The 27,297-nt window shown below is 47.8% G+C and overlaps 4 protein-coding genes across 7 annotated transcripts in view; 3 read left to right on the top strand and 1 right to left on the bottom strand.

Annotated features, from left to right (window-relative positions):
* The window catches only part of LOC123767204 (tripartite motif-containing protein 3), a 160,926-nt gene extending 151,235 nt beyond the window's left edge, over window positions 1-9,691 (top strand). For all 4 annotated transcript variants that reach the window (XM_069304738.1, XM_069304739.1, XM_069304740.1 and 1 more), the window contains 3 exons: window positions 5,728-5,898; window positions 6,534-6,706; window positions 7,827-9,691. In XM_069304738.1, the coding sequence (XP_069160839.1) occupies window positions 5,728-5,898; window positions 6,534-6,706; window positions 7,827-7,947 (465 nt within the window). In that variant the 3' untranslated portion in view covers window positions 7,948-9,691. The remainder of the gene's footprint in view (window positions 1-5,727; window positions 5,899-6,533; window positions 6,707-7,826) is intronic.
* Window positions 9,692-12,037: 2,346 nt separating this feature from the next.
* Window positions 12,038-12,737, top strand: LOC138352415 (eukaryotic translation initiation factor 3 subunit A-like). Its single transcript, XM_069304901.1, has 2 exons — window positions 12,038-12,681; window positions 12,719-12,737. Exons 1-2 carry the CDS (start codon window positions 12,038-12,040, stop codon window positions 12,735-12,737), a joined length of 663 nt encoding a protein of 220 aa, XP_069161002.1.
* A 26-nt stretch (window positions 12,738-12,763) lies between these two features.
* LOC123767203 (variable charge X-linked protein 3B-like) lies at window positions 12,764-19,969 on the top strand. Its single transcript, XM_045756775.2, has 2 exons — window positions 12,764-13,276; window positions 19,859-19,969. The coding sequence occupies exons 1-2, from the start codon at window positions 12,764-12,766 to the stop codon at window positions 19,967-19,969; spliced, it is 624 nt and encodes a 207-aa protein (XP_045612731.2).
* LOC123767089 (carbohydrate sulfotransferase 8) overlaps window positions 16,404-27,297 on the bottom strand; it is a 55,275-nt gene continuing 44,381 nt past the window's right edge. The window contains exon 8 of the mRNA XM_045756586.2: window positions 16,404-20,261. Coding sequence (XP_045612542.1) covers window positions 20,070-20,261 — 192 coding nt within the window. The 3' untranslated portion in view covers window positions 16,404-20,069. The remainder of the gene's footprint in view (window positions 20,262-27,297) is intronic.

Below are 27,297 nucleotides of genomic sequence, written 5' to 3'. Positions count from 1 at the left end.
TATCTACCCTATCAATCCCCTTCAGAATCTTGAATGTGGTGATCATGTCCCCCCTAACTCTTCTGTCTTCCAGCGAAGTGAGGTTTAATTTCCGTAGTCTCTCCTCGTAGCTCATACCTCTCAGCTCGGGTACTAGTCTGGTGGCAAACCTTTGAACCTTTTCCAGTTTAGTCTTATCCTTGACTAGATATGGACTCCATGCTGGGGCTGCATACTCCAGGATTGGCCTGACATATGTGGTATACAAAGTTCTGAATGATTCTTTACACAAGTTTCTGAATGCCGTTCGTATGTTGGCCAGCCTGGCATATGCCGCTGATGTTATCCGCTTGATATGTGCTGCAGGAGACAGGTCTGGCGTGATATCAACCCCCAAGTCTTTTTCCTTCTCTGACTCCTGAAGAATTTCCTCTCCCAGATGATACCTTGTATCTGGCCTCCTGCTCCCTACACCTATCTTCATTACATTACATTTGGTTGGGTTAAACTCTAACAACCATTTGTTCGACCATTCCTTCAGCTTGTCTAGGTCTTCTTGAAGCCTCAAACAGTCCTCTTCTGTTTTAATCCTTTTCATAATTTTAGCATCGTCCGCAAACATTGAGAGAAATGAATCGATACCCTCCGGGAGATCATTTACATATATCAGAAACAAGATAGGACCGAGTACAGAGCCCTGTGGGACTCCACTGGTGACTTCACGCCAATCGGAGGTCTCACCCCTCACCGTAACTCTCTGCTTCCTATTGCTTAGATACTCCCTTATCCACTGGAGCACCTTACCAGCTACACCTGCCTGTCTCTCCAGCTTATGTACCAGCCTCTTATGCGGTACTGTGTCAAAGGCTTTCCGACAATCCAAGAAAATGCAGTCCGCCCAGCCCTCTCTTTCTTGCTTAATCTGTGTCACCTGATCGTAGAATTCTATCAAGCCTGTAAGGCAAGATTTACCCTCCCTGAATCCATGTTGGCGATTTGTCACGAAGTCCCTTCTCTCCAGATGTGTTACCAGGTTTTTTCTCACGATCTTCTCCATCACCTTGCATGGTATACAAGTCAAGGACACTGGCCTGTAGTTCAGTGCCTCTTGTCTGTCGCCCTTTTTGTATATTGGGACCACATTCGCCGTCTTCCATATTTCTGGTAGGTCTCCCGTCTCTAGTGACTTACTATACACTATGGAGAGTGGCAGGCAAAGTGCCTCTGCACACTCTTTCAGTACCCATGGTGAGATCCCATCTGGACCAACAGCCTTTCTAACATCCAGATCCAGCAGGTGTCTCTTGACCTCCTCTCTCGTAATTTCGAACTCCTCCAAGGCCGCCTGGTTTACCTCCCTTTCTCCTAGCACAGTGACCTCACCCTGTTCTATTGTGAAGATCTCCTGGAACCTCTTGTTAAGTTCCTCACACACCTCTCTGTCATTCTCTGTATACCTGTCCTCGCCTGTTCTAAGTTTCAATACCTGTTCTTTCACTGTTGTTTTCCTTCTGATGTGACTGTGGAGTAGCTTTGGTTCGGTCTTGGCTTTGTTTGCTATATCATTTTCAAAATTTTTCTCTGCTTCTCTTCTCACCCTGACGTACTCATTCCTGGTTCTCTGGTATATCTCTCTGCTTTCTGGTGTTCTGTTATTCCGGAAGTTCCTCCACGCCTTTTTGTTCAGTTTCTTCGCTTCCATACATGCCCTATTATACCATGGATTCTTCTGTTGCTTCTCGGATTTTTTCCTTTGGGCCGGGATGAACCTGTTTACTGCCTCCTGACACTTTTGGGTAACATAGTCCATCATACCCTGTACAGACTTATCTCTGAGGTCTGTGTCCCAAGGTATTTCACTTAGGAAACTTCTCATCTGTTCATAATTCCCCTTTTGGTATGCCAGCCTTTTGATTCCTAGTTCTTTTTGGGGGGAGATAAGTCCTAGCTCTACCAGGTACTCAAAGTTCAATACACTGTGATCACTCATTCCCAAGGGCGCTTCCATCTTAACTTCCCTTATATCCCATTCATTTAGGGTAAATATCAAATCAAGCATTGCTGGTTCATCTTCTCCTCTCATTCTTGTTGGTTCTTTGGTGTGCTGGCTTAGAAAGTTTCTTGTTGCCACGTCCAGCAGCTAAGCTCTCCATGTTTCTGGTCCTCCATGCGGGTCTCTGTTCTTCCAATCTATCTTCCCATGGTTGAAGTCTCCCATAATTAGTAGTCCAGATCCATTCCTGCTAGCAACAGAAGCTGCTCTTTCTATTATGTTAATGGTGGCCATGTTGTTTCTATCATATTCCTGTCTAGGTCTTCTGTCATTTGGTGGTGGATTATATATGACTGCGACTATAATTTTTTTCCCTCCATTTGTTACAGTACCTGCTATGTAGTCACTGAAACCTTCGCAGCCCTGAATATCCATCTCCTCAAAATCCCAGCCTTGTCTTACCAGCAGAGCTACACCACCCCCACCTCTTCCTTCCCTCTCTTTCCTCATAACATAATAGTCCTGTGGGAACACTGCATTTGTTATCGTTTTCGTGATCTTTGTTTCTGTGAGGGCTATTATGTCTGGGTTTTCCTCTAGTACCAGTTCTCCAAGCTCATTTGCTTTATTTGTAATTCCATCTATGTTTGTGTACATCGCTTTGAGGCTCACTTTCTTCTGTCCCTTCTCAAATCGCCTCCTTGGTGAGTGTTCTGCTGGTGGGGGAGGCTGTTCCATGGGTGTGAGGACCTGTGAGGTGGATAACAGGGTCTCAGAGGATACTGGGATGAGGGGCGGGGGATCCAGTGAAGGGGGAGGGACAGGGAGGGTATGGGGTGAAAGGGGAGGGAGGACGGGAAGGAAAGGGGGGGAGGGAGGACTCGGGAGGAGGGGAGGGGTAGAAGGGTGGGGATTGGGTGTGGGGGGAGGGAGATTTTGCTGAACATTTGAGTGGGGGCAGGGAGGGTTTGGGGTAGGGGGGTTTTCTATGCAGTGGAGGGAGGCGGGGTTGTCCTCCCTTCTGGTGTTACTGGGTAGCTGGTTGTGGGTTCCCCCCTCGCCTCTGGGGGTGTTGGGTTGGGAGCTGTTACTTCCTGGTTTTCCCCTCTCGCCCTGCGCCTCTTCCTTGCTTCTGCCGCCACGGCTCTCTCCTCCCTTGTCATGTCTCTCTGGAGGAATACATTTTTTAATTTTCCCACGTTTTTCAGGGAGCTCTTCCTTGATAGGATCTTCTCCTTTGTGTTCTCGTTTGCAAACACTATCTTTATCATTCGGTCTCGGTCTTTGTTGTACCGGCCTAGCCTGAAAACCTTCTCAATGCTATGCTCAGCCCCTTCCATGTCTAGTGCCTTTAGTACTTCATTCACTGCTTCTTTGTCCTTGTCACTCCACTCTGTCCTATTAGATCCTTCCTGCTCCTTAATACCCACAGCAACCACTGATCTGTTCCTTTCCAGCAGTTGGCTAGTGGAGCGTGCCGCCTCCTGCGAGGTGGCTGCTTTCATGGCCACCTCCATCACTGCAGTCATTACTTCAGAGTTATTTTTTTTAGTATTTCCGCAAATGTTGCTTTTATTGTGGCATTCTCATCCAGAAAACTATTACCACCTTCTCCCTGGGTGGTTTTCTGATTCCCAGCCTCGATACCATTTTCTTTGAGGGCTCTAATCTCCTCCTTTGCTGCTGTCAGCTCTCTTTTCAGGTTGCTTATTTCGTTCTTCATTTCCTGCATCATTTCTTGCATCTCACTCTTGATGTCCTCCAGAAACTGGGCGAACATTTCCTTCATCTCGTCACCTTGGCTCTTTCCTGTTCCCCTGGGACCTCTGGCTGCCATGCTTGACCCTGTTGGGATGGGGGAGGGAGAGAGAGAGAGAGAGGAAGAGAGAGAGAAAGAGAGAGAGAGAAAGGGAGTGATAAAGGGAGAGATAAATGGGTGGGTGGGGGGGATCCGACCCTTCCACTGAAGTGAGAAGAAAGTAGAAGGGGAGGGGGGGGGAGGAGATGGAGAGAGAGGCGGGAGGGAGAGAGAGGAGAGGGAGAGAGTGGGTGAGGGAGAGAGCGGGTGAGGGAGAGAGCGGGTGAGGGAGAGAGCGGGTGAGGGAGAGAGCGGGTGAGGTGTGTGTGTGTGTGTGTGTGTGTGGGCAGAGAGGGAGGGGGAAGGAAAGAGAGGGAGGGAGAGGGGGGAGGGAGGGAGAGAGGGAGGGAGAGAGAGAGAGAGAGAGAGAGAGAGAGAGAGAGAGAGAGAGAGAGAGAGAGAGAGAGAGAGAGAGAGAGAGAGAGAGAGAGAGAGAGAGCAGGAGAGAGAGAGAGAGAGCAGGAGAGAGAGAGAGAGAGAGAGAGAGAGAGAGAGAGAGAGAGAGCAGGAGAGAGAGAGAGAGAGCAGGAGAGAGAGAGAGAGAGCAGGAGAGAGTGGGAGAGGGAGAGAGGGAGTGGGAGAGAGGGAGAGTGGGGAGGGGAAGAGTGCGTGTATGGGCGATGCGGGGGACTGGGGGTGGGGGGGGGAGATGGCGACTAAGTCAGGTCAGGTCCGATGGTGCAGTCAAGATGCAAGATGGGGGGGGGGGGATAGTAAGGTCCTATCCCAGATGCCTTTTCCCCTGACTGGACAATTGTGTGTGTGTGTGCACGCGTGTGTGTCTGTTTTAGCGTGTGCACACTTGTGTGCGTGTGTCAAGATATCCCTTATGCGTTACCTCTGCCTAAATGAGCCACTCTGTGTGTGTGTGTGTATGTGTGTCTACTCTCCTATTTGTACTCACCTATTTGTGCCTGCAGGACTGAGCACCGACTCTTGGAGCCATCGGTTGTTTTTCAGCAATGACTCCTGTCCCATTTCCCTATCATATCTAGTTTTAAAATTATGAATAGTATTTGCTTCCACAACCTGTTCCTGAAGTGCATTCCATTTTCCCACTACTCTCACGCTAAAAGAAAACTTCCTAACATCTCTGACTCATCTGAGTTTCCACCCATGTCCCCTCGTTCTGTTATTATTCTGTGTGAACATTTCGTCTTTGTCCACTCTGTCAATCCCCCTGAGTATTTTATACGTTCCTATCATATCCCCCCCTCTCCCTTCTTTTTTCTAGTGTCGTAAGGTTCAATTCCTTCAGGCGCTCCTCATACCCCATCCCTCGTAACTCTGGGACGAGTCTCGTTGCAAACTTCTGAACCTTTCCCAGTTTCCTTATATGCGTCTTCAGGTGGGGACTCCATGATGAGGCGGCATACTCTACGATTGGCCTTACGTAGGCAGTGTAAAGCGCCCTAAATGCCTCCTTACTTAGGTTTCTGAATGATGTTCTAACTTTTGCCAGTAATTACAAGGTGTGAAGGATAGATGAAATTGTTCATGTAATAATCACCGTTGAGGTCTGATAAAGACCTTTCGTGCCCTCTGTAATGCTTTTTGCGCTACCGCTCACAGGATGAGTATGGGGTGCACAATAAACTAGCGGCAACAATCAAAACCCTTCTGGTTACATAGTCAAGCTAGAGCTCTGCAGACCCGCCTTTCACGTGGTGGTCAGGTGGTGCAGTGCCCGATACCTCCCATCTCTCACCCTACCCCACCACGCGCCTCTCATTATAAGAGTTTTTTGTTAAATAAATCTGAAATTGAAAATACAGAATAATGGTAAAAATCTGCTTGTTTCTACATTTAAGTTTAAAAGTTCGAGATTGGCCATGTAAAGGTGTTGATGACAGGTGAGTAGGTGCTCTCACTCACGCCTCACGCCTCCCTGCGCCAGATTCTGGACGGTGACGGAGTGTTCCTGCGGGAGGTGGGCGTCGTGTCGTCGCAGACTCTGCAGGACGGCCGCCGCTACACCAAGAGCGAGTTCAACGAGCCCACGGGAGTAGCCGCCAGCCTTGACGGCTCCAGGGTGTATGTGGCCGACTCTGGCAACCACAGGATTAAAGTAAGTATTTGACCCATCAGGCCGGGTCACCTGAGGTCAGGCTGGGTCACCTGAGGTCAGGCTGGGTCACCTGAGGTCAGGCTGGGTCACCTGAGGTCAGGCTGGGTCACCTGAGGTCAGGCTGAGTCACCTGAGGTCAGGCTGAGTCACCTGAGGTCAGACTGAGTCACCTGAAGTCAGGCTGGCTGATCTAAGGTCAGGCCTGGTCACCATAGGTCGAGTTGGGTCACTTGTAGTCAGACTAGATCACATAAGCCAGGTTTGGTCACCTCAAGATAAATAAGATTTAGTTAAAATTGTTAGGTAACTAACGGACTAAGGCACATTAATAGAACAATGATGCGATGGTCATATTTAAATATTGGGGTGAAGACTGTGGGGCCAGCGTGCGTGTAGTGAGCGGGACGAGGGCCGCCTTGGCCCAGTACTAGGCCCAGTACGCGTGTTAACCAACGAGACACTACCATACGTGTGCGCACAATACGTTAATTAAATGTTAAATCGACGTCAATTACACTCCGAATCAACTTTAAACTAACGTTTCTCTTTGTTAGTGTTCCCGCAAGGGAAGTGGTCCCCCAGTGACCTATGAACGTGTTCACCGTACAAGCTGTTCAAGTTGCCTCCTTCCACAGGTGTTCAACGGCACGAGTGGTGAGAGGGTGCTGATGTTTGGCTCCCGAGGCCGCCATAAGGGCCAGTTCGAGACCCCCGAGTGCATTGTGGTGGACCACGAGGGATTTATCCTGGTGGGTGACTCTGGCAACGGCCGCGTGCAAGTCTTCAGACCTAACGGCAACTTCGTCAGGTAGGTCTCCTCCTGCTGGCAGGTGGGTCTCCTCCTGCTGGCAGGTGGGTCTCCTCCTGCTGGCAGGTGGGTCTCCTCCTGCTGGCAGGTGGGTCTCCTCCTGCTGGCAGGTGGGTCTCCTCCTGCTGGCAGGTGGGTCTCCTCCTGCTGGCAGGTGGGTCTCCTCCTGCTGGCAGGTGGGTCTCCTCCTGCTGGCAGGTGGGTCTCCTCCTGCTGGCAGGTGGGTCTCCTCCTGCTGGCAGGTGGGTCTCCTCCTGCTGGCAGGTGGGTCTCCTCCTGCTGGCAGGTGGGTCTCCTCCTGCTGGCAGGTGGTAATACTTGAGTGAATAACGTCTCCACAAACTCCGTTCTTGTGAATATATATATGACAGCAAAACTAAATCCCCGGAAAGATGTTCAATTTAATGCTCGTTCTATTGTAAGGAAACAAATTAAACAATCAAATTATGCACATTCAACAATGTAAACAAATAAATAAATACCCACATCACTGGTGGACATCTCAAGCGACCAGATGCCAATCGGGTCGATGAGCGGTGGAAGTTGGTCTGCAGGTATGTTGGTCTGCAGGTATGTTGGTCTGCAGGTATGTTGGTCTGCAGGTATGTTGGTCTGCAGGTATGTTGGTCTGCAGGTATGTTGGTCTGCAGGTATGTTGGTCTGCAGGTATGTTGGTCTTGCAAGTCCAGTATCTCGCCAGCAGCTCTCGCCTGTGAAGTCCAAACCTCTTGGTATTAGCATTTCCAACCAGTGAGCCCTTGTGCTCACAGTGAGCCCTTGAGGCCACACTGTGGGTGTGGTGTGTCTCCCGCACCGTACTACAGCCACACTGTGGGTGTGGTGTGGCCCCCGCACCGTACTACAGCCACACTGTGGGTGTACCCCCCCGCCCCGTACTACAGCCACACTGTGGGTGTGGTGTGTCCCCCGCACCGTACTACAGCCACACTGTGGGTGTGGTGTGTCTCCCGCACCGTACTACAGCCACACTGTGGGTGTGGTGTGGCCCCCGCACCGTACTACAGCCACACTGTGGGTGTACCCCCCCGCCCCGTACTACAGCCACACTGTGGGTGTGGTGTGTCCCCCGCACCGTACTACAGTCACACTTCTCTTGCAGGTATCTGGGGACGAGGAGCAACAGCCGGGGAGAGTTCGGGTGGGTGTCCGGGGTGGGGCTCTCCAAGGGCCTGGATGTGGTCGTCACAGACTTCAAGAACAACCTCGTCGCCGTCTTCTAGTGAGAGAGAGAGAGAGAGAGAGAGAGAGAGAGAGAGAGAGAGAGAGAGAGAGAGAGAGAGAGAGAGAGAGAGAGAGAGAGAGAGAGAGAGAGAGAGAGAGAGAGAGAGAGTGAGTGAGAGAGAGAGAGAGAGAGAGAGAGAGAGAGAGAGAGAGAGAGAGAGAGAGAGAGAGAGAGAGAGAGAGAGAGAGAGAGAGAGAGAGAGAGAGAGAGAAAAATATTGTGCCTCATATATATTAATTTTTAAAGTGTCTTCATGGGAAATTGTTCTAAATTTCCTGAAAGTATTCTACTTACAATTTATAGTAATTATAAATGTACAACAGTGCACAATGTGTTCTGTGAACTAAATGACATCCTGTGCAAGGTCTAGGACAATGCTAACTGTTGACACTATCCGTGATCGAGTGTGTTCACGTTTTTGTAATATACTTTACACGTCAAATACCGTAGAGCCGTTTGGTCCGGTCTTAAGAAGTTCTTCAACTAGCCACGAAGTCGCCTTCAGTCTACCGTAGAGTACAGAATGGTCTCCACGCGGAACAACTCAACCTAAACGACCATTATAAGTATTACGCCGAAGCTAACGTGGACGAGATGACAGGCGGTATACCTCTATCAAGGTATACCTTGATATACACTAAGTATACCTTAGTCCTGGAAGATGTTCGGCCTCAAGTATATTGGCTGGTTGGATTATAGGATATCGTGGTGGTCTTAATAACCCTCCAGTGGGCGCAAGACTTTCAACCCAACAGCAAACTAGACGAGCGAATTAGTGTAAGAGAATCATGGCTCCTGAGAAACGACCAGGGGCCAGATTCATGAAAGCACTTACGCAAGCACTTACGAACCTGTACATCTTTTCTCAATCTTTGGCGGCTTTGTTTCCAATTATCAAACAGTTAATGAGCTCCGAAGCACCAGGAGGCTGTTTATAATAATAACAACAGTTGAATTGGAAGTTTTCATGCTTGTAAACTGTTTAATAAATGTAACCAAAGCCGTCAAAGATCGAGGAAAGATGTACACGTTCGTAAGTACTTGGGCAAGTGCTTTCGTGAATCTGGCCCCAGACCTCAGCCCGTCCTCTGGTGGCCACGTCTCCTCCCTCCACTGGCCCAACCCGAAGACGCATGCGTCACAGTTAACGTATTGTGTGTTATAAATAGGTTTGTTCTCATTTAAAACAATTATATCATTATATATTAAAGTTCTATGTACAGTTAGGCATAAGTTAGGTTAGCTAAGCGATTATTTGTCTTTGACGTATGTGGTGAGGCAATAGAGGTCGTCAGCTTTAACGAGCCTAGCCTGAGGACAAGTCATGTGCTATATGTTTTGCATTCATAAACAAAGCGTTTGGCTGCTGGATTAAGAATTATTTGCCCAATGTTTACGAGGAGGGCGGCGCCGTCCTCATAAACATTGGGCACTCTTCTTCAGGAGGGACTCAACAAGACCCCGCCTGTGTATATGGGTAACTCACATAATTGTTGATTTAATTTAACTTTATAATGCCATTTATATATTTGATTTTGTAATTCTTCGTGTGTGTGTGTGTGTGTGTGTGTGTGTGTGTGTGTGTGTGTGTGTGTGTGTGTGTGTGTGTGTGTGTACTGGAGAGGTGCTGGGTAGCGTCCTCCAGGTACTCATCACTGAGTGAGTACTGGAGATACTCCAGTACAATATCAACAGTGAGTACTGTTGACATTGGCATTGATGTAAATAAACAGTTGAATTTTTGTTGTGTTATTATTGACTTCTTTGTTGTTGATGTTGTTGTTGATGTTGTTGTTGTTGTTGTTGTTGTTTGTGGGGTGGTTGTATGTATTTACTATTTGTGCCTGCAGGATGGAGCTGTTAGCACAATACAATTAATGTAATGCAAAGTAATTGTTCTGGTACAGCAGGACAGGAGAGAGTGTAGCTTTGTTCTTCCTGGAATGAACAAATGTTCAACTGTAAAATATCAATATAAAATTAATACATTGAAATATTACAGTTTGAAGGACGATATATATAATGACATATAAAGAAAATCAACAAGACAAAAATATAACTCAAAGATGACTTGATGACAAAGAGTCCCACAGGACTCTGTACTTGGACCCATCCTGTTTCTGATATATGTAAACGATCTTCCAGTGGGTATAGACTCATTCCTTTCAATGTTTGCTGAAGAATTATGAGAAAAATCAAGACAGATGAAGATAGTCAGAGACTACAGGACGACCTGGGCAAACTGGAGGAATGGTCTAGAAAATGGCTACTAAAATTTAACTCCTGAAAGTGTAAAGTAATGAAATTAGGCGAAGGGAGCAGAAGGCTAAACACAAGGTACCATCTGGGAGGTGAAATCCTGCAAGAGTCAAATAGAGACAAAGATCTGGGGGTTGATATCACACCGGACCTGTCCCCAGAGGCCCACATCAAAAGGATATCATCAGTGGCATATGCTAGGTTGGCCAACATAAGAACTGCCTTTAGAAACTTGTGTAAGGAATCGTTCAGGACCTTATATACCACTTATGTCAGACCAATACTGGAGTATATAGCTCCAGCCTGGAGTCCTTTACCTAGTTAAACACAAGACAAAGTTAGAGAAGATTTATAAGTATGCAACCATACTAGTCCCAGATCTGAGAGGTATGAGCGACGAGGAAAGGCTAAGGGAGCTAAACCTCACGTCCCTGGAAGACAGAAGAGTAACGGGAGACATGATAACCACCTACAAAATTCCCATGGAAATTGACAGGGTGGACAAAGACAAACTCTTCAGCACGGGTGGAACACGAACAAGGGGACACAGGTGGAAGTACCCAGATGAGTCACAGAGACGTTAGAAAGAACTTTTTCAGTGTCAGAGTAGTTAATAAATGGAATGCATTAAGCAGTGATGTGGTGGAGGCTGACTCCATACACAGTTTCAAATGTAGATATGATAGAGCCCAGTAGGCTCAGGAATCTGTACACCAGTTGATTGACGGTTGAGAGGCGGGACCAAAGAGCCAGAGCTCAACCCCCGCAAACACAACTAGGTGAGCACCCGTGTCTTGGTCTGGGGGTGATGAGCACCCGTGTCTTGGCCCGGGGGTGATGAGCACCCGTGTCTTGGCCCGGGGGTGATGAGCACCCGTGTCTTGGCCCGGGGGTGATGAGCACCCGTGTCTTGGCCCGGGGGTGATGATCACCCGTGTCTTGGCCCGGGAGTGATGAGCACCCGTGTCTTGGCCCGGGAGTGATGAGCACCCGTGTCTTGGCCCGGGAGTGATGAGCACCCGTGTCTTGGCCTGGGAGTGATGAGCACCCGTGTCTTGGCCCGGGAGTGATGAGCACCCGTGTCTTGGCCCGGGAGTGATGAGCACCCGTGTCTTGGCCCGGGAGTGATGAGCACCCGTGTCTTGGCCCGGGAGTGATGAGCACCCGTGTCTTGGCCTGGGAGTGATGAGCACCCGTGTCTTGGCCCGGTAGTGATGAGCACCCGTGTCTTGGCCCGGGGGTGATGATCACCCGTGTCTTGGCCCGGGGATGATGATCACCCGTGTCTTGGCCCCGGGGGTGATGAGCACCCGTGTCTTGGCCCGGGGGTGATGATCACCCGTGTCTTGGCCCGGGAGTGATGAGCACCCGTGTCTTGGCCCGGGAGTGATGAGCACCCGTGTCTTGGCCCGGGGGTGATGATCACCCGTGTCTTGGCCCGGGAGTGATGAGCACCCGTGTCTTGGCCCGGGAGTGATGAGCACCCGTGTCTTGACCCGGGAGTGATGAGCACCCGTGTCTTGGCCCGGGAGTGATGAGCACCCGTGTCTTGGCCCGGGAGTCATGAGCACCCGTGTCTTGGCCCGGGGGGTGATGAGCACCCGTGTCTTGGCCCGGGGGGTGATGAGCACCCGTGTCTTGGCCCGGGGGTGATGATCATGCCTGGTTCTTCAACCAATTTTCGGATCGTATTACAGGGAAAATTAAGTTTAAGGACCCGTGCTAAATGGTACGCGTGCTAGTGGCTTTACAAGAATGTAAGAACTCTTGTATGTATAAATAAATACAAATTAGTCTATATTCGTTTTGAGGGAGATCAGCCGGGGAAAATGTCTCCCTTGAGACAGTTACAGGAGGAGGAGTTCCCCTTGAGACAGTTACAGGAGGAGGAGTTCCCCATGAGACAGTTACAAGAGGAGGAGTTCCCCTTGAGACAGTTACAAGAGGAGGAGTTCCCCTTGAGACAGTTACAGGAGGAGGAGTTCCCCATGAGACAGTTACAAGAGGAGGAGTTTCCCTTGAGACAGTTACAAGAGGAGGAGTTCCCCTTGAGACAGTTACAAGAGGAGGAGTTCCCCTTGAGACAGTTACAGGAGGAGGAGTTCCCCATGAGACAGTTACAAGAGGAGGAGTTCCCCTTGAGACAGTTACAAGAGGAGGAGTTCCCCTTGAGACAGTTACAGGAGGAGGAGTTCCCCATGAGACAGTTACAAGAGGAGGAGTTCCCCTTGAGACAGTTACAAGAGGAGGAGTTCCCCTTGAGACAGTTACAAGAGGAGGAGTTCCCCATGAGACAGTTACAGGAGGAGGAGTTCCCCATGAGACAGTTACAGGAGGAGGAGTTCCCCATGAGACAGTTACAGGAGGAGTTCCCCATGAGACAGTTACAGGAGGAGGAGTTCCCCATGAGACAGTTACAGGAGGAGGAGTTCCCCATGAGACAGTTTCAGGAGGAGGAGTTCCCCATGAGACAGTTACAGGAGGAGGAGTTCCCCATGAGACAATTACAGGAGGAGGAGTTCCCCATGAGACAGTTACAGGAGGAGGAGTTCCCCATGAGACAGTTACAGGAGGAGGAGTTCCCCATGAGACAGTTACAGGAGGAGGAGTTCCCCTTGAGACAGTTACAAGAGGAGGAGTTCCCCATGAGACAGTTACAGGAGGAGGAGTTCCCCATGAGACAGTTACAGGAGGAGGAGTTCCCCATGAGACAGTTACAAGAGGAGGAGTTCCCCATGAGACAGTTACAGGAGGAGGAGTTCCCCATGAGACAGTTACAAGAGGAGGAGTTCCCCATGAGACAGTTACAAGAGGAGGAGTTCCCCATGAGACAGTTTCAGGAGGAGGAGTTCCCCATGAGACAGTTACAAGAGGAGGAGTTCCCCATGAGACAGTTACAAGAGGAGGAGTTCTCCATGAGACAGTTTCAGGAGGAGGAGTTCCCCATGAGACAGTTACAAGAGGAGGAGTTCCCCATGAGACAGTTACAGGAGGAGGAATTCCCCATGAGACAGTTACAAGGGAAGTTGTCTGCGGGGTTGTCTGCTTTGCTTTCCTGCCAGCAATGCGTACGTCATCAATGTACATGTGGCAGACGCTTCACGAAACACTCGGAATCCAGCAGAGAAAATACGAGAGCAACCGTACAGGGCCTGGGAGCAAGGTCGAGTTTTTTTTTAATTTTACATGCAAAGCATGCAATTTAAATATAATAAAAACGGGAAAACACACAGAAAACATAACAATAGACCACCGGCCAGAAGGGCCGACAGCTCAGTACAACAAAATACAAACACGATAAATGCGGTGAAAAACACAGACATCAAGACACAAAATAGAAAACAATTGTCAATCAAGCAAGCACAGTAACATTTCAAAACAAAACATCATAAAACAAAACAAACATCAAGATGCACAACAGAAAACATAACAGGACAAGCACAATACACAACAAAAACAAAAAAAATAATAAACAAGTACAACATGTAAAGTAATAATTAAAACACCAGCACAAACGTACAGCACAGAAACAAGACATGAATAAAAACACCCACACCAAACCCACCGCCCCGCAACAAACCCACCGCCCCGCAACAAACCCACCGCCCCGCAACAAACCCACCGCCCCGCAACAAACCCACCGCCCCGCAACAAACCCACCGCCCCGCAACAAACCCACCGCCCCGCAACAAACCCACCGCCCCGCAACAAACCCACCGCCCCGCAACAAACCCACCGCCCCGCAACAAACCCACCGCCCCGCAACAAACCCACCGCCCCACAACAAACCCACCGCCCCGCAACAAACCCACCGCCCCACAACAAACCCACCGCCCCGCAACAAACCCACCGCCCCGCAACAAACCCACCGCCCCGCAACAAACCCACCGCCCCGCAACAAACCCACCGCCCCACAACAAACCAATAATAAACAAGCAACCCACGCAGATCAGAAAATAAACATAGGTACATACACAACAACAAACACGCATCGGCCTGAAGGACCGAGAACAAAACACAACATAAAGGACATCATGAAACAAAACAAGAAAATCGCACAACACACAACAAGCTAAGAATAAAAACACATGCGAGCAATGCAGAAGGATAACACACATGTCAAAGTAAAATCAGCTTACTTAAGTGCCCGGGAATGGGGATACCGCACATTAAACGCCTCCCAAATCAGCCACCTCCCTCAAGAGGCTTGACCCACCACCGGGGGCGCCATGTGAAGCGGAACCCCGGCAACAAACACTCGCAGACAGGGAACCCATATGGTGTCCCTCCGGACGCGAGTAACCGCCACCCTATCCCATACACCAGGAACCCGCTCATCAGAAAAGTCCTCCGGCTTCTCAGACAGCAGGAACTCGGCAACCCAGGCCTCCAGGTAATCCACAGTAGGGGGCCGGACATAGGGCACCACCACAGGGGCACTAGCGGCCACGGGCACACCACCAGACGACTGCAGGGAACCATGGCGGCGCGCATCCTTTCTCAAAGTCACCACCAGGCCCCGCCCAGCACCAGCATCCTCACCATCCCCGGCACCGGAAGCCACCACACCCCACTGTGGAGAGCCCCCGGGGGTGGGGGGGGGGTGGGGAGGAACAGGAGGCACACCCGAGACACAGGCACCAGCCCCAGCAGGCACATGTACCTCCGCCACCACCAACGTGGAGACAACGACTCATCCGGGGCCACGCCGTCAACACCTGAAGACCCACAGTCACTGAAGTCCCCAACATCAGCCCAGGCCGTAGACGAACGCCTGGAACGTTTGGGCTCCGGCCGGATATCGTCAGAGCCGGAAGCAGATCCAGAAGCACGGGCACCACTAGCCGGACGAACCGACGCCCGACGCAGAACGGCAGCAGCCTCCACAGGAGGAACCGGACCACACACAGCAGGAGGCTCCGCAGCCACCCCAGCACCCAGCACAGCAGGGACCCGAGGGGAGGACGCAGGGCCAGGATCCGCATCCGAAGACGAGGAAGCAGACAGCGATGCTCCACAGGGAGTACCAGGAAGGTCCACGGGATCGGCAGGGCCAGAGACATGGTCAGGAGGAACATCCGACGGCACCGCAACATCCGGAGGAGGGTCTGCGACAACCGGGGGTACGTCGGGAGGCGCTGGGGGAGCCTCAGCAGCGAACGGGACGCTCACCTCCTCACCCCTCTGGAGTCCTCCTCCAGAGGGAGCGGCGGGAAATCCTCCTCACAGAACAAGTTCACAGGAGCGACTGGATCAGCAGTACACCCAGCAGCCTGATGCCCCAACAAGCCACACCGGAAGCAAGTACGGGGTTGTCGGGCATAAAACACCCGCACGTAGTATCCCAACAGCCGGACAGAGCACGCTATGTCCGACCTCAGTCGCATCCCGAGGGTCCGAATGTTGGTCTTCACACCCGAATACGTGCCAGACGACAGTGAGTTCATCCGCACACTGATGACGGAGCCGTATCTCTGGAAGAATCGCCGGAGGAGAGTCTCAGGAAACTCCATGGAGGTGCCATGAACACTGACATACGTCACAGCACCACTACGGTCTGAAATGGTCACAGACCCGGAGCCTTCCTGCAGCTGCAAAGTACGTCCCTCGTACCTCCGTAGAAAAGCACGGTATACCTCCTCACCCACAAACTTGATGACACGGTGAGCAGTGACCAGCTCAACACCATATATGTCCCGAACCGGGCCTCGAAGCATGTCACTCAATACCACGTCCACCAGCGGGTAACCAGCACGGCCAGTAAACTCCAATCCGATGTAGTTTAACTGCACGATAGCGGGAATAGGGCCGCCCAACTAAAAAACGCCACGTCCCCACCACCAGGAACAGCAGGGAGGGTAGACACCCCCACACCCCCTGCTGGCGAAAATGGCAACTACCCCAAACTACCGGAGCGGTCAAGCGACACGTCCTCACTCAACGGCAGCGCAGGTGGAACTCAGCAAGGTCGAGTTAGAGTCTTTGAGCGTCTCCTCTCAGACTAGCGTCACCTGGTCCTGGTCCACGTTGGTCGTTGGAATTTCCTCAATGCTTGAAACACTTTAAGGGACTCCTAGGGTCCTCATCACATTTATAGTGTAGTAAATAATAGGCAACTCGGTGTTGAAGACACCTGGGCTCAAGGCATAAGTAATAGTTGGCAGTATTCAGAAGTGGTTCAACAGAAACACTGCATAAAGCTTAACAGCAGTTTATTTACAAACTTAACCACTAATACAATGGGTGCTTAATTTACTTTAGATTGGCGTCAGCAAGGCAATGGTCGTATCAGCGAGACTCTTGACGTCTGACTAATCAATTCTCATTCACTCGTGGAGAAACACCTAACTTAACACAATTGACAGCCAATCACTAACACGGCAAACATAACTGCCGGTGTACAAAGGGTCACAGGAGTTCCAACAGGATACTCGGGTAATGATGATGCACAATAAATTAACAATGGCACTGTCAATGGGACAGGCAGTAACCATACACAATAATAATATCACACAGTAACTACACATGTGGTGTATGTGAAGCTCACATTCACAGACGAGTGTAATGTCGTGGTACCACACAGATATACACACATACACCGTCGGGTGTCTCAGTCTCCACCTACACCTGTGTCAGGTATGAGGAGGTGAGAACTGTGGTTGACCACTCACATCAACACACAGACAGACACTTAATAAAGAAACAAGATCTTGTACTTACAGGTAGGCTACCTCTTCCACTCACTCATTCATGCACATTCACGCAAGACCTCGTAGGGTAGGTGGCCTAATAGCTGGTTTCGCTCCTTACGACGTGAGAACACTGACGACAGGTTTTCCCAACAAACTGTACTTGACACGAGTACCACGGCGGGGTACTCGCAGGAGGGCGCGCTGTATGCCTAACACACACACACACACACGCCCCTGATGGCACTGGCGGTGGTGTCACGTAGTACAGTGAGGCAGGCGGCTGGAGGCTTCGGCTGGCTACACCTTTGGACTAAGTGGCGGCGGCGGCTGGCTACACGCTCTGGTCTGAGTACCGGCGGCGGCTAAGGTTATAGTGTACCATGCAGATACACTGTGGTAAAGTCACAGACGGCGACACTTAGTTCACTTTAGACCACTGATTTACTCACAGACCATCTCGGTCTCACAGGTGTTACCTGATACCCGTCTGTTTCGCTCAGGAGAGTCACAGACGTCTGCCACTCTAGATGATTTTCTAAAAAATAGTCACAGTCGCGATTCCGTGCGAGCGTTGGTATATCGAGCAGAATGCAGAGTTTAACGACGATGAGGAACGGATGGTGTTCTGTCTACTGGCCGATAGACAGAGGGACACGTCAACCACGTACGGAGTTCCTCACAAGAATACCCTTGCAAGGGGTTGCAAGCTTCTTTTGGGCACAAACACCAGGTCTTCCAAGTGACCAATGGCGTTGCAGCGAAGGTGCCGGATCCAATGATAAGTGATCGTTACATGATCGGTAGAAGATTGACGTCATGACCACGTCACGACTACGTCACTGTTGTTATTCGTTATTGCACCGACTTGAGATTGACCCCAGAGGTCAGAGCTTATCTCTCGCCTCGCTGGCGTTCCCTCTCTCACACGCCTGGCACCTTCAACTGTGTACTCCCTCACTCTATTGCATGAATGCTTAATTCTCTTGTATCTACTTTCTGAAAGGACATACGGCGGCCTCCGTATGATATAAGTGTTCCTGGTTAAGTAAGCATCCTGGGGACACCCAACATGACAGTTTCCATCCAGGGGTAAAAGAGATAGGGCTTTGTGCACGACTTGGTGCACCGTTCACTGCAATGAGCCATTCACGTCAGCTGTGGGAGAATCTTAAGAGACCATACTCTCACAAAGTCCCCCTGAGACAGTTACAGGGGAAGATGTCCCCCTGAGACAGTTACAGGGGAAGATGTCCCCCCTGAGACAGTTACGGGGGAAGATGTCCCCCCTGAGACAGTTACATGGAAGATGTCCCCCTGAGACATCTTCAGGGGGAGGTTAAGATGACAGAGGTCTTCGTGTGCATTGGTAGGGAGTATCAGGAGGGAAGATATGGGAGAGGTCTAAGTTTTCAGACCACGTCAGAACCCGTAACAATGGCTTTAAGATAGAGAAGAACAGACCATCAGCAGTGTGATAGAGAAGAACACACCACCGGCAGTGTGAGAGAAGAACAGACCACCAGCAGTGTGATAGAGAAGAACACACCACCGGCAGTGTGAGAGAAGAACAGACCACCAGCAGTGGGATAGAGAAGAACACACCACCGGCAGTGTGAGAGAAGAACAGACCACCAGCAGTGTGATAGAGAAGAACACACTACCGGCAGTGTGAGAGAAGAACAGACCACCAGCAGTGTGAGAGAAGAACAGACCACCAGCAGTGACTACCAGGTCTGATGTTTTCAAAGCTTTCACTATTATAATGCTCGAGAGGTTTATCAGAACATCTGAAACCCATGGTGCTGGAGGAGGCATTATAATTCCCATTAGATCTTGGTACGTTATTAGCAACAGAGGGCTGGAACCCTCTGTTCTGGAACTGGAAGATTATTTAGCACCATCTATGCCTCGGAAAATTATAGTATTTCTACATATTCAGAAGAGCAATATGAGAGCTAGAAGACTAAATATGAGAGATGGTAAATTATCTGATTCAACGAGGGTTTTACCAAAAGGCAAATTACTGAAAGAAACACTGGCAAAACAGGACATTTATGAGGACATATATTAAACCCAAAAAAGCTGCATAATTGGACATAAAATAGTTAACGAAATTCAACGCAGAATAATATAGTGTCCTGAGGTCTGGTGGCGCTGTATAGTCTTAACAATAGCGACATTTCTAAATCAAATTGCAAAGAGTTATGGGTAATGGTCAGCAAAGTCTAATACCCAGACAACAATGTATCAGTGAACGAACTAGACCAAAATTGGATAATAGGTTTCACTATAGGGTAGGCATGGTGCCGAACCATTTGTCCTGGAAAGTCTCGCTTCGATCAGAAATTTAGATGGGACGGGGGCACCATTCCTTTCCCCCATCCCATCCCAAATCCTTATCCAGATCCCTTCCAAGTGCTATATAGTCGAAATGGCTTGGTGCTTTCTGCTGATAGTTACCCAACCTTCACATCTAGAAGCAGTAGCATTAGAAACAAACACTAATGTAACTCCTGCAGTGTCTTGCACTAGTAAGACCTCACTCGCATCATGCTCTCCTGTTTGAATCTACATATTATAGAAAGGAGAAATTAATTTTCCAGAGTGTATTCAACACAGGACTTTATCCCTGGTATAAAGACACTTACGGCAGACGGACCATAGACCCGTAACGTGTCCCGTGGTGAGCGCCGGAGGACACTGCCAGATCTGATCAAAGCTCGCAAGTGAGTGAAAGCCATTTACAAAGAGGAAATTTACTAGGTCTTGAAATTGCCAAACTAAGTTAGTACTCTTAACAGTTTCCATAAGTAGCATACAATCATATTTAAAAGGATGTTGACAATTTTGGTATGGTAAAAGGGTAGTAGATGAAGGGAACAATTTACCAGCTTTAATGAAGGATAGAAAGTTACACAAGTGAAAACTGTTTAACATAATTTGTACCTATCTCAAAAGGACCAGTCGACCTACTGCAATGTTCCTTATTTCTCATGTCCTTCAAACTCTGCTTCGTCCACAACCTCAACCCCTGCGGCCTCACCGGGACACGATGGTCCCTGCTCCTGATCCACAACAAGACAAGCTGCTCCTATCAAGCTGTCCATTTAATTGTTAGTTACTTAACAGTACTGTATGCGTTGACCGGCGAAGAAGAAATATTTGGTAGTCAAGAAGCTGGCGGGAGACGGTCGGGCGCGTCTCTAGCTAAGGGCAGGTACTCGTCCAGCGAGTACCCAAAAAGCTGGAAATCCAGGAGGTAGCGTTGATGCAGCTGCAGCATCTGTTGGGTGCTCAGCTGCTTGAAGTAGTGGTGGTGGGAGGTGCTGGAGGATGACTTGGCGTTCCTCCTCTCGTGGATCTGTGACACAGAGCAGGGCGTTAAGGGCTGGCATTACTGTAGAGCGAAGCATCATGGTGTAAAGGGTAGCACTAAGAGAGAGAGAGACCACTCATCTAACAGTGTTTCCTGGACCTTGTGTCAGGCTTGGCCCAGGGTGCTGCCACGCTCATCACACGGCTCTTGAAGTAAAGTTTTAGCTCAATTCTTCAGCCTGATATTAACACTGATAATATCTGACCCTGATACTACCTCACCTTATTACTAGCCGACCTTGCTACTACCTGATCCTGAAATTGCAGGAGTCACACAGGCGAGGTTTAGCCTGTGTCAATACTGGTGACATGGTCATCTGAGGAAGACAACCGAGGGGGTCTTTCTAATTACCCAACGCTTCCCAAGCTACTCAAAGCTACCGAAAGCTACACAAAGCTACTAAAAGCTACCTAAAGCTACCGAAAGGTAAGGTAATTATCAAAAGAAGGCACCAAACCTGGATGGCTATGTAGCACCATCAAAGTGCGAAATAATCAGAGGGCTCTAAATATCACCAAGAATGCCAATACGAGAACAAAAACGCCTAAGGCGAACGATATCAAAAGTATCCGATTCACCTAGAATTCTATCGAGGGACAAGTGACCGCGAGGGACGGTCGGAAAGCAAGACACACGCTCGTCCTGGAAGTCAGGACATTCAAATAGTATATGCACAACTGTAAGAGGGACAACACAATTCGGACAATAAGGAGCAGGGCGGCGCTCCATTAAGTGACCTTGGGTTAAGCGGGTATGACCAACCCGCAGCCGTGTCAAAGCAGTTTCCCACCGCCGGTTACGGTGGCAGGAGGAAGGCCACGGGGACACACTACGTTTGAGAGTACGCAGCTTGTTACCAACCACAGAGGACCAACAACCCTGCCAACGGGCAAGAATGGAGGAATGAATAACAGGATAAAAGTCGGAATAAGGAATACCTTTACGGGAGATGGGACAAGAACGGATAGCTTCCTTAGCGGCAGCATCCGCACGCTCATTGAAAGAAACACCAATATGGCTGGGAACCCAGCAAAACTCTACTGATTTAAATTTACTAGAAATAAGAAACAGCCAATGTTGAATCTCGATGACCACCGGATGGACAGGATTAAAGGACCCTAGAGCCATGAGGGCACTACGAGAATCAACTACAACCACAACGGAGGAATGAGAATGAGAAAGCAAGAGACGAAGAGCACAGAGAATAGCATAAAGTTCTGCCGTAAAGACGCTAGCCTCCGAAGGGAGGCGACACATATAAGTACGGTCAGGAAAAACAACAGAGTAGCCCACACCGTCCGCAGACTTAGACCCATCGGTGAAGATGGAAATAGAGTGGGAGTGCGAAGAAAAGTGTTCAAGGAAGAGGCTTTTCAGAATTGTAGGAGGGGTAAAGGCTTTAGTAATACAAGTCAAGAACGTACAAAACTTGGGAAGGGGGGACTGTCCACGGAGGTAAGGAAGAAACAATGTGAGGAGAAACATTAGAAATATGAACAGAAAGAGAATCCTGTAAGCAAGATAACCGGACAGAAAGTGGGAGACAATGAAGAAGAACAGGAACCACAGGAGGAGGAAAAGTCAATGCACGACAGAGGCGAGAGGAAGGACGTTGGAAGGACCGCGCAAGATAGCGAAGACAGTAGGGATCACGGCGGTCCTGAAGAGAGAGAAAACCAGTGTCAACATACAAACTAAGGGCGGGAGTCGAACGAAAGGCACCAGAGCTGAGACGCAACCCAGTATGGTGCAAAGCATCAAGACGGCAAAGAGTAGAAGGAGAAGCAGAAGAGTATGCAGGGCAACCATAATCGAGTTTAGACAGGACGAGAGAGGAGTGCAAATAGAGGAGCGTGTGCCTATCCGCTCCCCAAGAAGTATGGGACAAAACCTTAAGGAGGTTAAGGGCCTTAGAGCATTCAACTCGGAGGTAAGAGATATGGGCTGACCAAGACAAACGAGTGTCAAAGACTAACCCCAAAAGCTTCGCGGAATCCCTTTACACAATGGGATGACCATAAAGCGACAAAGAGGGACGAAGAACGACATGTTTCCGAGTAAAAGTCATAGCACAAGTCTTAGGCGCAGAGAACTTGAAGCCATGATCGGTGGCCCAAGACGACACGGCATCAATCGCAAGTTGAAGCCGCCGCTGAAGGAGAGGGGAATCATCACCCTGACAGCAAAGGGTAAGATCATGGACATAGAGAGCGGAGAAGACGCCAGAAGGAAGAGAGGAAAGAAGACCGTTGAGGGCAAATAGAAAAAGAGTAGTGCTCAGAACACTACCCTGGGGTACACCCTCATACTGCTGAAAAGGGGCAGAGAGAGTAGTACCAAGCCGCACACGAAAGGAACGACGAGAGAGGAAGCTCCGGAGGAAGAGAGGGAGGTTCCCACGAAGGCCAAAAGAATGAAGTTGAGACAGAATATGATACCGCCAGGTAGTGTTGTAAGCCTTTTCCACGTCAAAAAGGACGGCAACAACGGAGGTCTTCACAGCAAAAGCAGTACGAATATAGACCTCCAAGTTCACCAGGACAGCTGTTGTACTGCGGCACTTGCGGAAACCAAATTGAGAAGGGGAGAGGTGAAGCTGCCGAAAGCCACCCAAATTTCTGTTTGGATAGGAAAGTTTTCTTTGAGAACCGGATTCTAAACCCTTTAGGATTTCGGATCAAGACGAATGTTATTTGCAATTAATATCAATTCAAGTCACTTTCCCACAATAGATGTTAAGCTAATTGGCCGATAGTTAGACGCAAGTGATCCATCCGAAATCGGAACTAAGCAGTCCGTCGCTTAGTTCTAGTCTAAAGAACCGTCAGTCCGTCGAAATCGGGCTAAGCAACGAAGGCAAAGATTGACAATAAGGACGTCCCCCCTCGCTCTACAATGTCGGGTACCACAGTTCTACGGGTGAGTGTGTGCCTCCCCAAACACCCAGTGTCAAAACAAAAGAAGACATCTGAAAGAGTAATCAAGAATGGCAAAAAGTCGGCAGGAAGTAACAGTCAGAAAGGAGAAGAGATGGGTTATCTTGAGATGATTTAGGGGCTTTTTTTTTCTAGTGTCCCCGCGGCCCGGTCCTCGACCAGGCCCCCACCTCCAGGAAGCAGCCCGAGACAGCTGACTAACACCCAGGTACCAATTTTACTGCTAGGTAACAGGGGCATAGGGGTGAAATAAACTCTGTCCATTGTTTCTCGCCGGCGCCCGGGATCGACCCCGGGACCACAGGTTCACAAGCCCAGCGTGCTCTCCGCTCGGCCGACCGGCTCCCAGACAACTGGGACGATTATGGGGAGGACAAATTTAAAATAAGAGGAAAAAAAATTGGTTCCACAAATCAACAGCCCTATTACCGAATCAGTATTTACCCAAGTCTTTCCTAAATCTAAACTTATCCAATTTATACCAACTGTTATGTGTTCTATCTTGTGTTGATACTTTTTTAGGACAGAGATTTAGAACAGCCATTGAATTAGTTAGGAGCAAGGGAGGAATCCCGATCATATGTGGCATTCTTCCAAGAAAGGGAGTGGGAAATGAATGGATAACGAGGGCACTTGGTGTCAATTGCCGGCTGGAAAGATATTGCAAATGAAATGCAATATCTTTCATAGACAACTGGGAACACTTCTATGGAAGAAATGAAATGTATGCTCGTGATGGGGTGCATCTATCCAGGGCTGGGGTTGTTGCTGTTGCGAACTCGTTGGAGCCAGTGGTTAGAGGTGTTTGTTTGGGTTTAAACTGTTAGTAGATAGTGGTATGGGAATTGATTTGAAGGAAGGAGGTAATAAAAGTATGTGTTCGTGGGAGAAAAGAATTGGCAAAATGATCAGGGAAAGAAAAGGGCCTCAAAATAACAATTCACTTAGGATATATTACACTAACAGTAGAAGTCTAAGAAATAAAATTAATGAAATAAATGCTCTTGTCTGCACAGAAAAAATAGATATTATTGCACTTACCGAAACGTGGATGAATGCAGAAAATAGAGAACTATTAGCTGAATATCAGATAAATGGATTTAAACTATTTCACACAGATAGATATATTAGACGAGGAGGGGGAGTAGCCATATATGTTAGGGACAATTTGAAATGTAGTCTCAAAGAGGGAATCAAAACTGAGCCACACACAGAAACTATTTGGACAGAATTAAACGAAAAAGCAAATAATATTATAATAGGAGCTATATATAGGCCACCAAATTTAGACAGAATGGAAGCAAAGCATCTATGGGATGAAATATCTAGAGCATCTAGATCTAACAGAATTTATGTCATGGGTGACTTTAATTTTAGTGGAATAAACTGGGTGAACAAAACAGGGAATAGTGAAGCAGAAGACTTTCTAGAATTAATTAACGATTGCTTTCTTACGCAACACATTAAGGAACCAACGCGGGAAAATAATATTTTAGATTTAGTGTTAACTAACAGGGAAACACAAATTAATGACATCGAAATAGGGAGTGAGCTAGGGAACAGTGATCACAAAGTTATCAGATTTAGCATAGAATGGAATAGACCTGTAGGAGAAAATTCTGTTAAAGTGCCAGATTTTCGAAAAGCTGATTTTTAATAGCCTAAGAATTTTTTTGGGTCAAATAGATTGGAAAGTCTTGGGTATGGGGTGTGGGCCGGTCTTAGAGCGAGACAAGAACCCAGCGACAGGTGACGTAAAAGGGGATTTCGATGTGGATTTAATATATAACTTATTTAAGAATATTCTAAACAAAGCACAGGAACGTAGTATACCATACAAATTTAATAGATCGAATACTAATGACCCAAAGTGGATAACAAATAATTTAAAGAACCTTATAGGTAAAAAGAGAAATTGGTAGGTACAAAAGGATTAAGAATGAGGAAGTCAGGTTAGAACAGGAATTCATACAACTCGTTAGAAATGTTAAAAAAGAGATTAGGAAAGCAAAAAGAAACTATGAAGTTCGCATAGCAGAGCAAGCAAAGTCAAATCCTAAAGGGTTTTTTCAGTTATATCGAACTAAGACTAGGGAAAGGATAGGTCCATTAAAATCTGAGACAGGTCAAATAACGGATAATGACAAGGAGATGAGTAGTATTTTTAACAAATATTTTATATCTGTTTTTACTAAAGAAGAACTTAACAATATGCCTTCAGCCAAACAAGTCTATGTGGGTGGGGATGAGGACAGGTTGACTAGTTTAGCAGTTACCAGGGAGGATGTAATTAAACAATTAGAAAAACTAAAACCAAACAAATCCCCAGGGCCGGATGAAGTGTTTGCCAGGGTGCTTAAAGAATGCAAAGAGGAGCTTTCCGAGCCACTGTCTACCATATTTAATAAATCAATAGAGTCAGGCAGAGTGCCAGAGTCATGGAAGGTAGCTAATGTGGTACCAATTTTTAAGAAAGGTGATAGATCACTTGCGTCAAAGTATCGGCCAATTAGCCTAACGTCTATTGTGGGAAAGTTACTTGAATCAATAATTGCAAATACAATTCGTCTCCATCTTGAAAAATATAAATTAATATATGAGTCGCAACATGGTTTTACAAATGGCCGTTCATGTTTAACAAATTTGCTAACTTTTTATTCCAGCATAGATGAGGCAGTTGATAGTGGTAAGGATTGTGATGTTGTGTACCTTGACTTTAGCAAAGCTTTTGATACAGTGCCACATGAAAGACTAATTAAAAAAATAGAAGCTCATGGTATTGGGGGTGCTATATTAACTTGGATTAGGGCATGGCTATTCCAAAGGAAACAGAGAGTTAGTATAAATGGGGTTAAGTCAGAGTGGGATAATGTTGTTAGTGGAGTACCTCAGGGCTCTGTCCTGGGACCTCTGTTGTTTATAAAATATATAAATGATTTAGATTCAGGTTTGAGTAGCAACATTTGCAAATTTGCCGATGATACGAAAATCGGTAGGGAAATTAATTCGAAGGAGGACTCACTATCACTTCAAGTTGATCTAGATAGGGTTTTGAAATGGTCAAATGATTGGCAAATGCAGTTTAATGCTGATAAATGTAAAGTTCTGAGGCTAGGTAATGATGATAGAGTTACAAGATACGAGCTAGATGGTGTTGAGATTGCGAAAGGGATCTGGGAGTTATGATTAGTAAGAATTTAAAACAAAAGAATCAATGCATGAATGTTCGTAATAAGGCGAATAGGACACTGGGATTTATTAATCGAAGCGTTAGTAACAAGACACCTGGTGTGATTCTTAAGCTATATCTTGCTCTGGTTAGGCCCCATTTAGATTATGCAGTTCAGTTTTGGTCGCCATATTATAGAATGGATATAAATTCACTTCAACGTGTCCAACGTAGGATAACTAAGTTAATTCCCCAAATTAGAAATCTTTCATATGAAGAAAGATTAACAAAGCTTAAGTTGCATTCACTGGAAAGGCGAAGAGTTAGGGGTGACATGATAGAGGTTTACAAGTGGATGAATGGACATAACAGGGGGGATATTAATAGGGTATTAAAAATATCAACACAAGACAGAACACGAAACAATGGGTAAAAATTGGATAAGTTTAGATTTAGGAAAGACTTGGGTAAATACTGGTTCAGTAACAGGGTTGTTGATTTGTGGAACCAATTGCCGCGTAACGTGGTGGAGGTGGTGTCCCTCGATTGTTTCAAGCTCGGGTTGGACAAGTATATGAGTGGGATTGGGTGGTTATAGAATAGGAGCTGCCTCGTATGGGCCAATAGGCCTTCTGCAGTTACCTTTGTTCTTATGTTCTTTTAATACCCTATTAATATCCCCTTTGTAATGTCCATTCATCCTTTTGTACACTTTTATCATGTAACTCCAAATTCTTCACCATTCTAGAGAACGTAATTTAAGCTTTGTCAATTTTTCTTCACATGACAGGTTTCTAATTTGGGGGATCCATCTTTGTCATCCTATGCTGGATGCTTTTTAGTGAATTTATATCCATTCCATAGTACGGCGACCAAAAGTGAACAACACCTGGTGTCTTATTACTAACGCTTCGAT

The sequence above is a fragment of the Procambarus clarkii genome, chromosome 53 (genome assembly GCF_040958095.1).
Source record: "Procambarus clarkii isolate CNS0578487 chromosome 53, FALCON_Pclarkii_2.0, whole genome shotgun sequence".
Taxonomy (NCBI): Eukaryota; Metazoa; Arthropoda; class Malacostraca; order Decapoda; family Cambaridae; genus Procambarus; species Procambarus clarkii.
The sequence above is the reverse complement of the archived record's forward strand: the minus strand, read 5'-3'. Positions and strand labels throughout refer to the sequence as shown.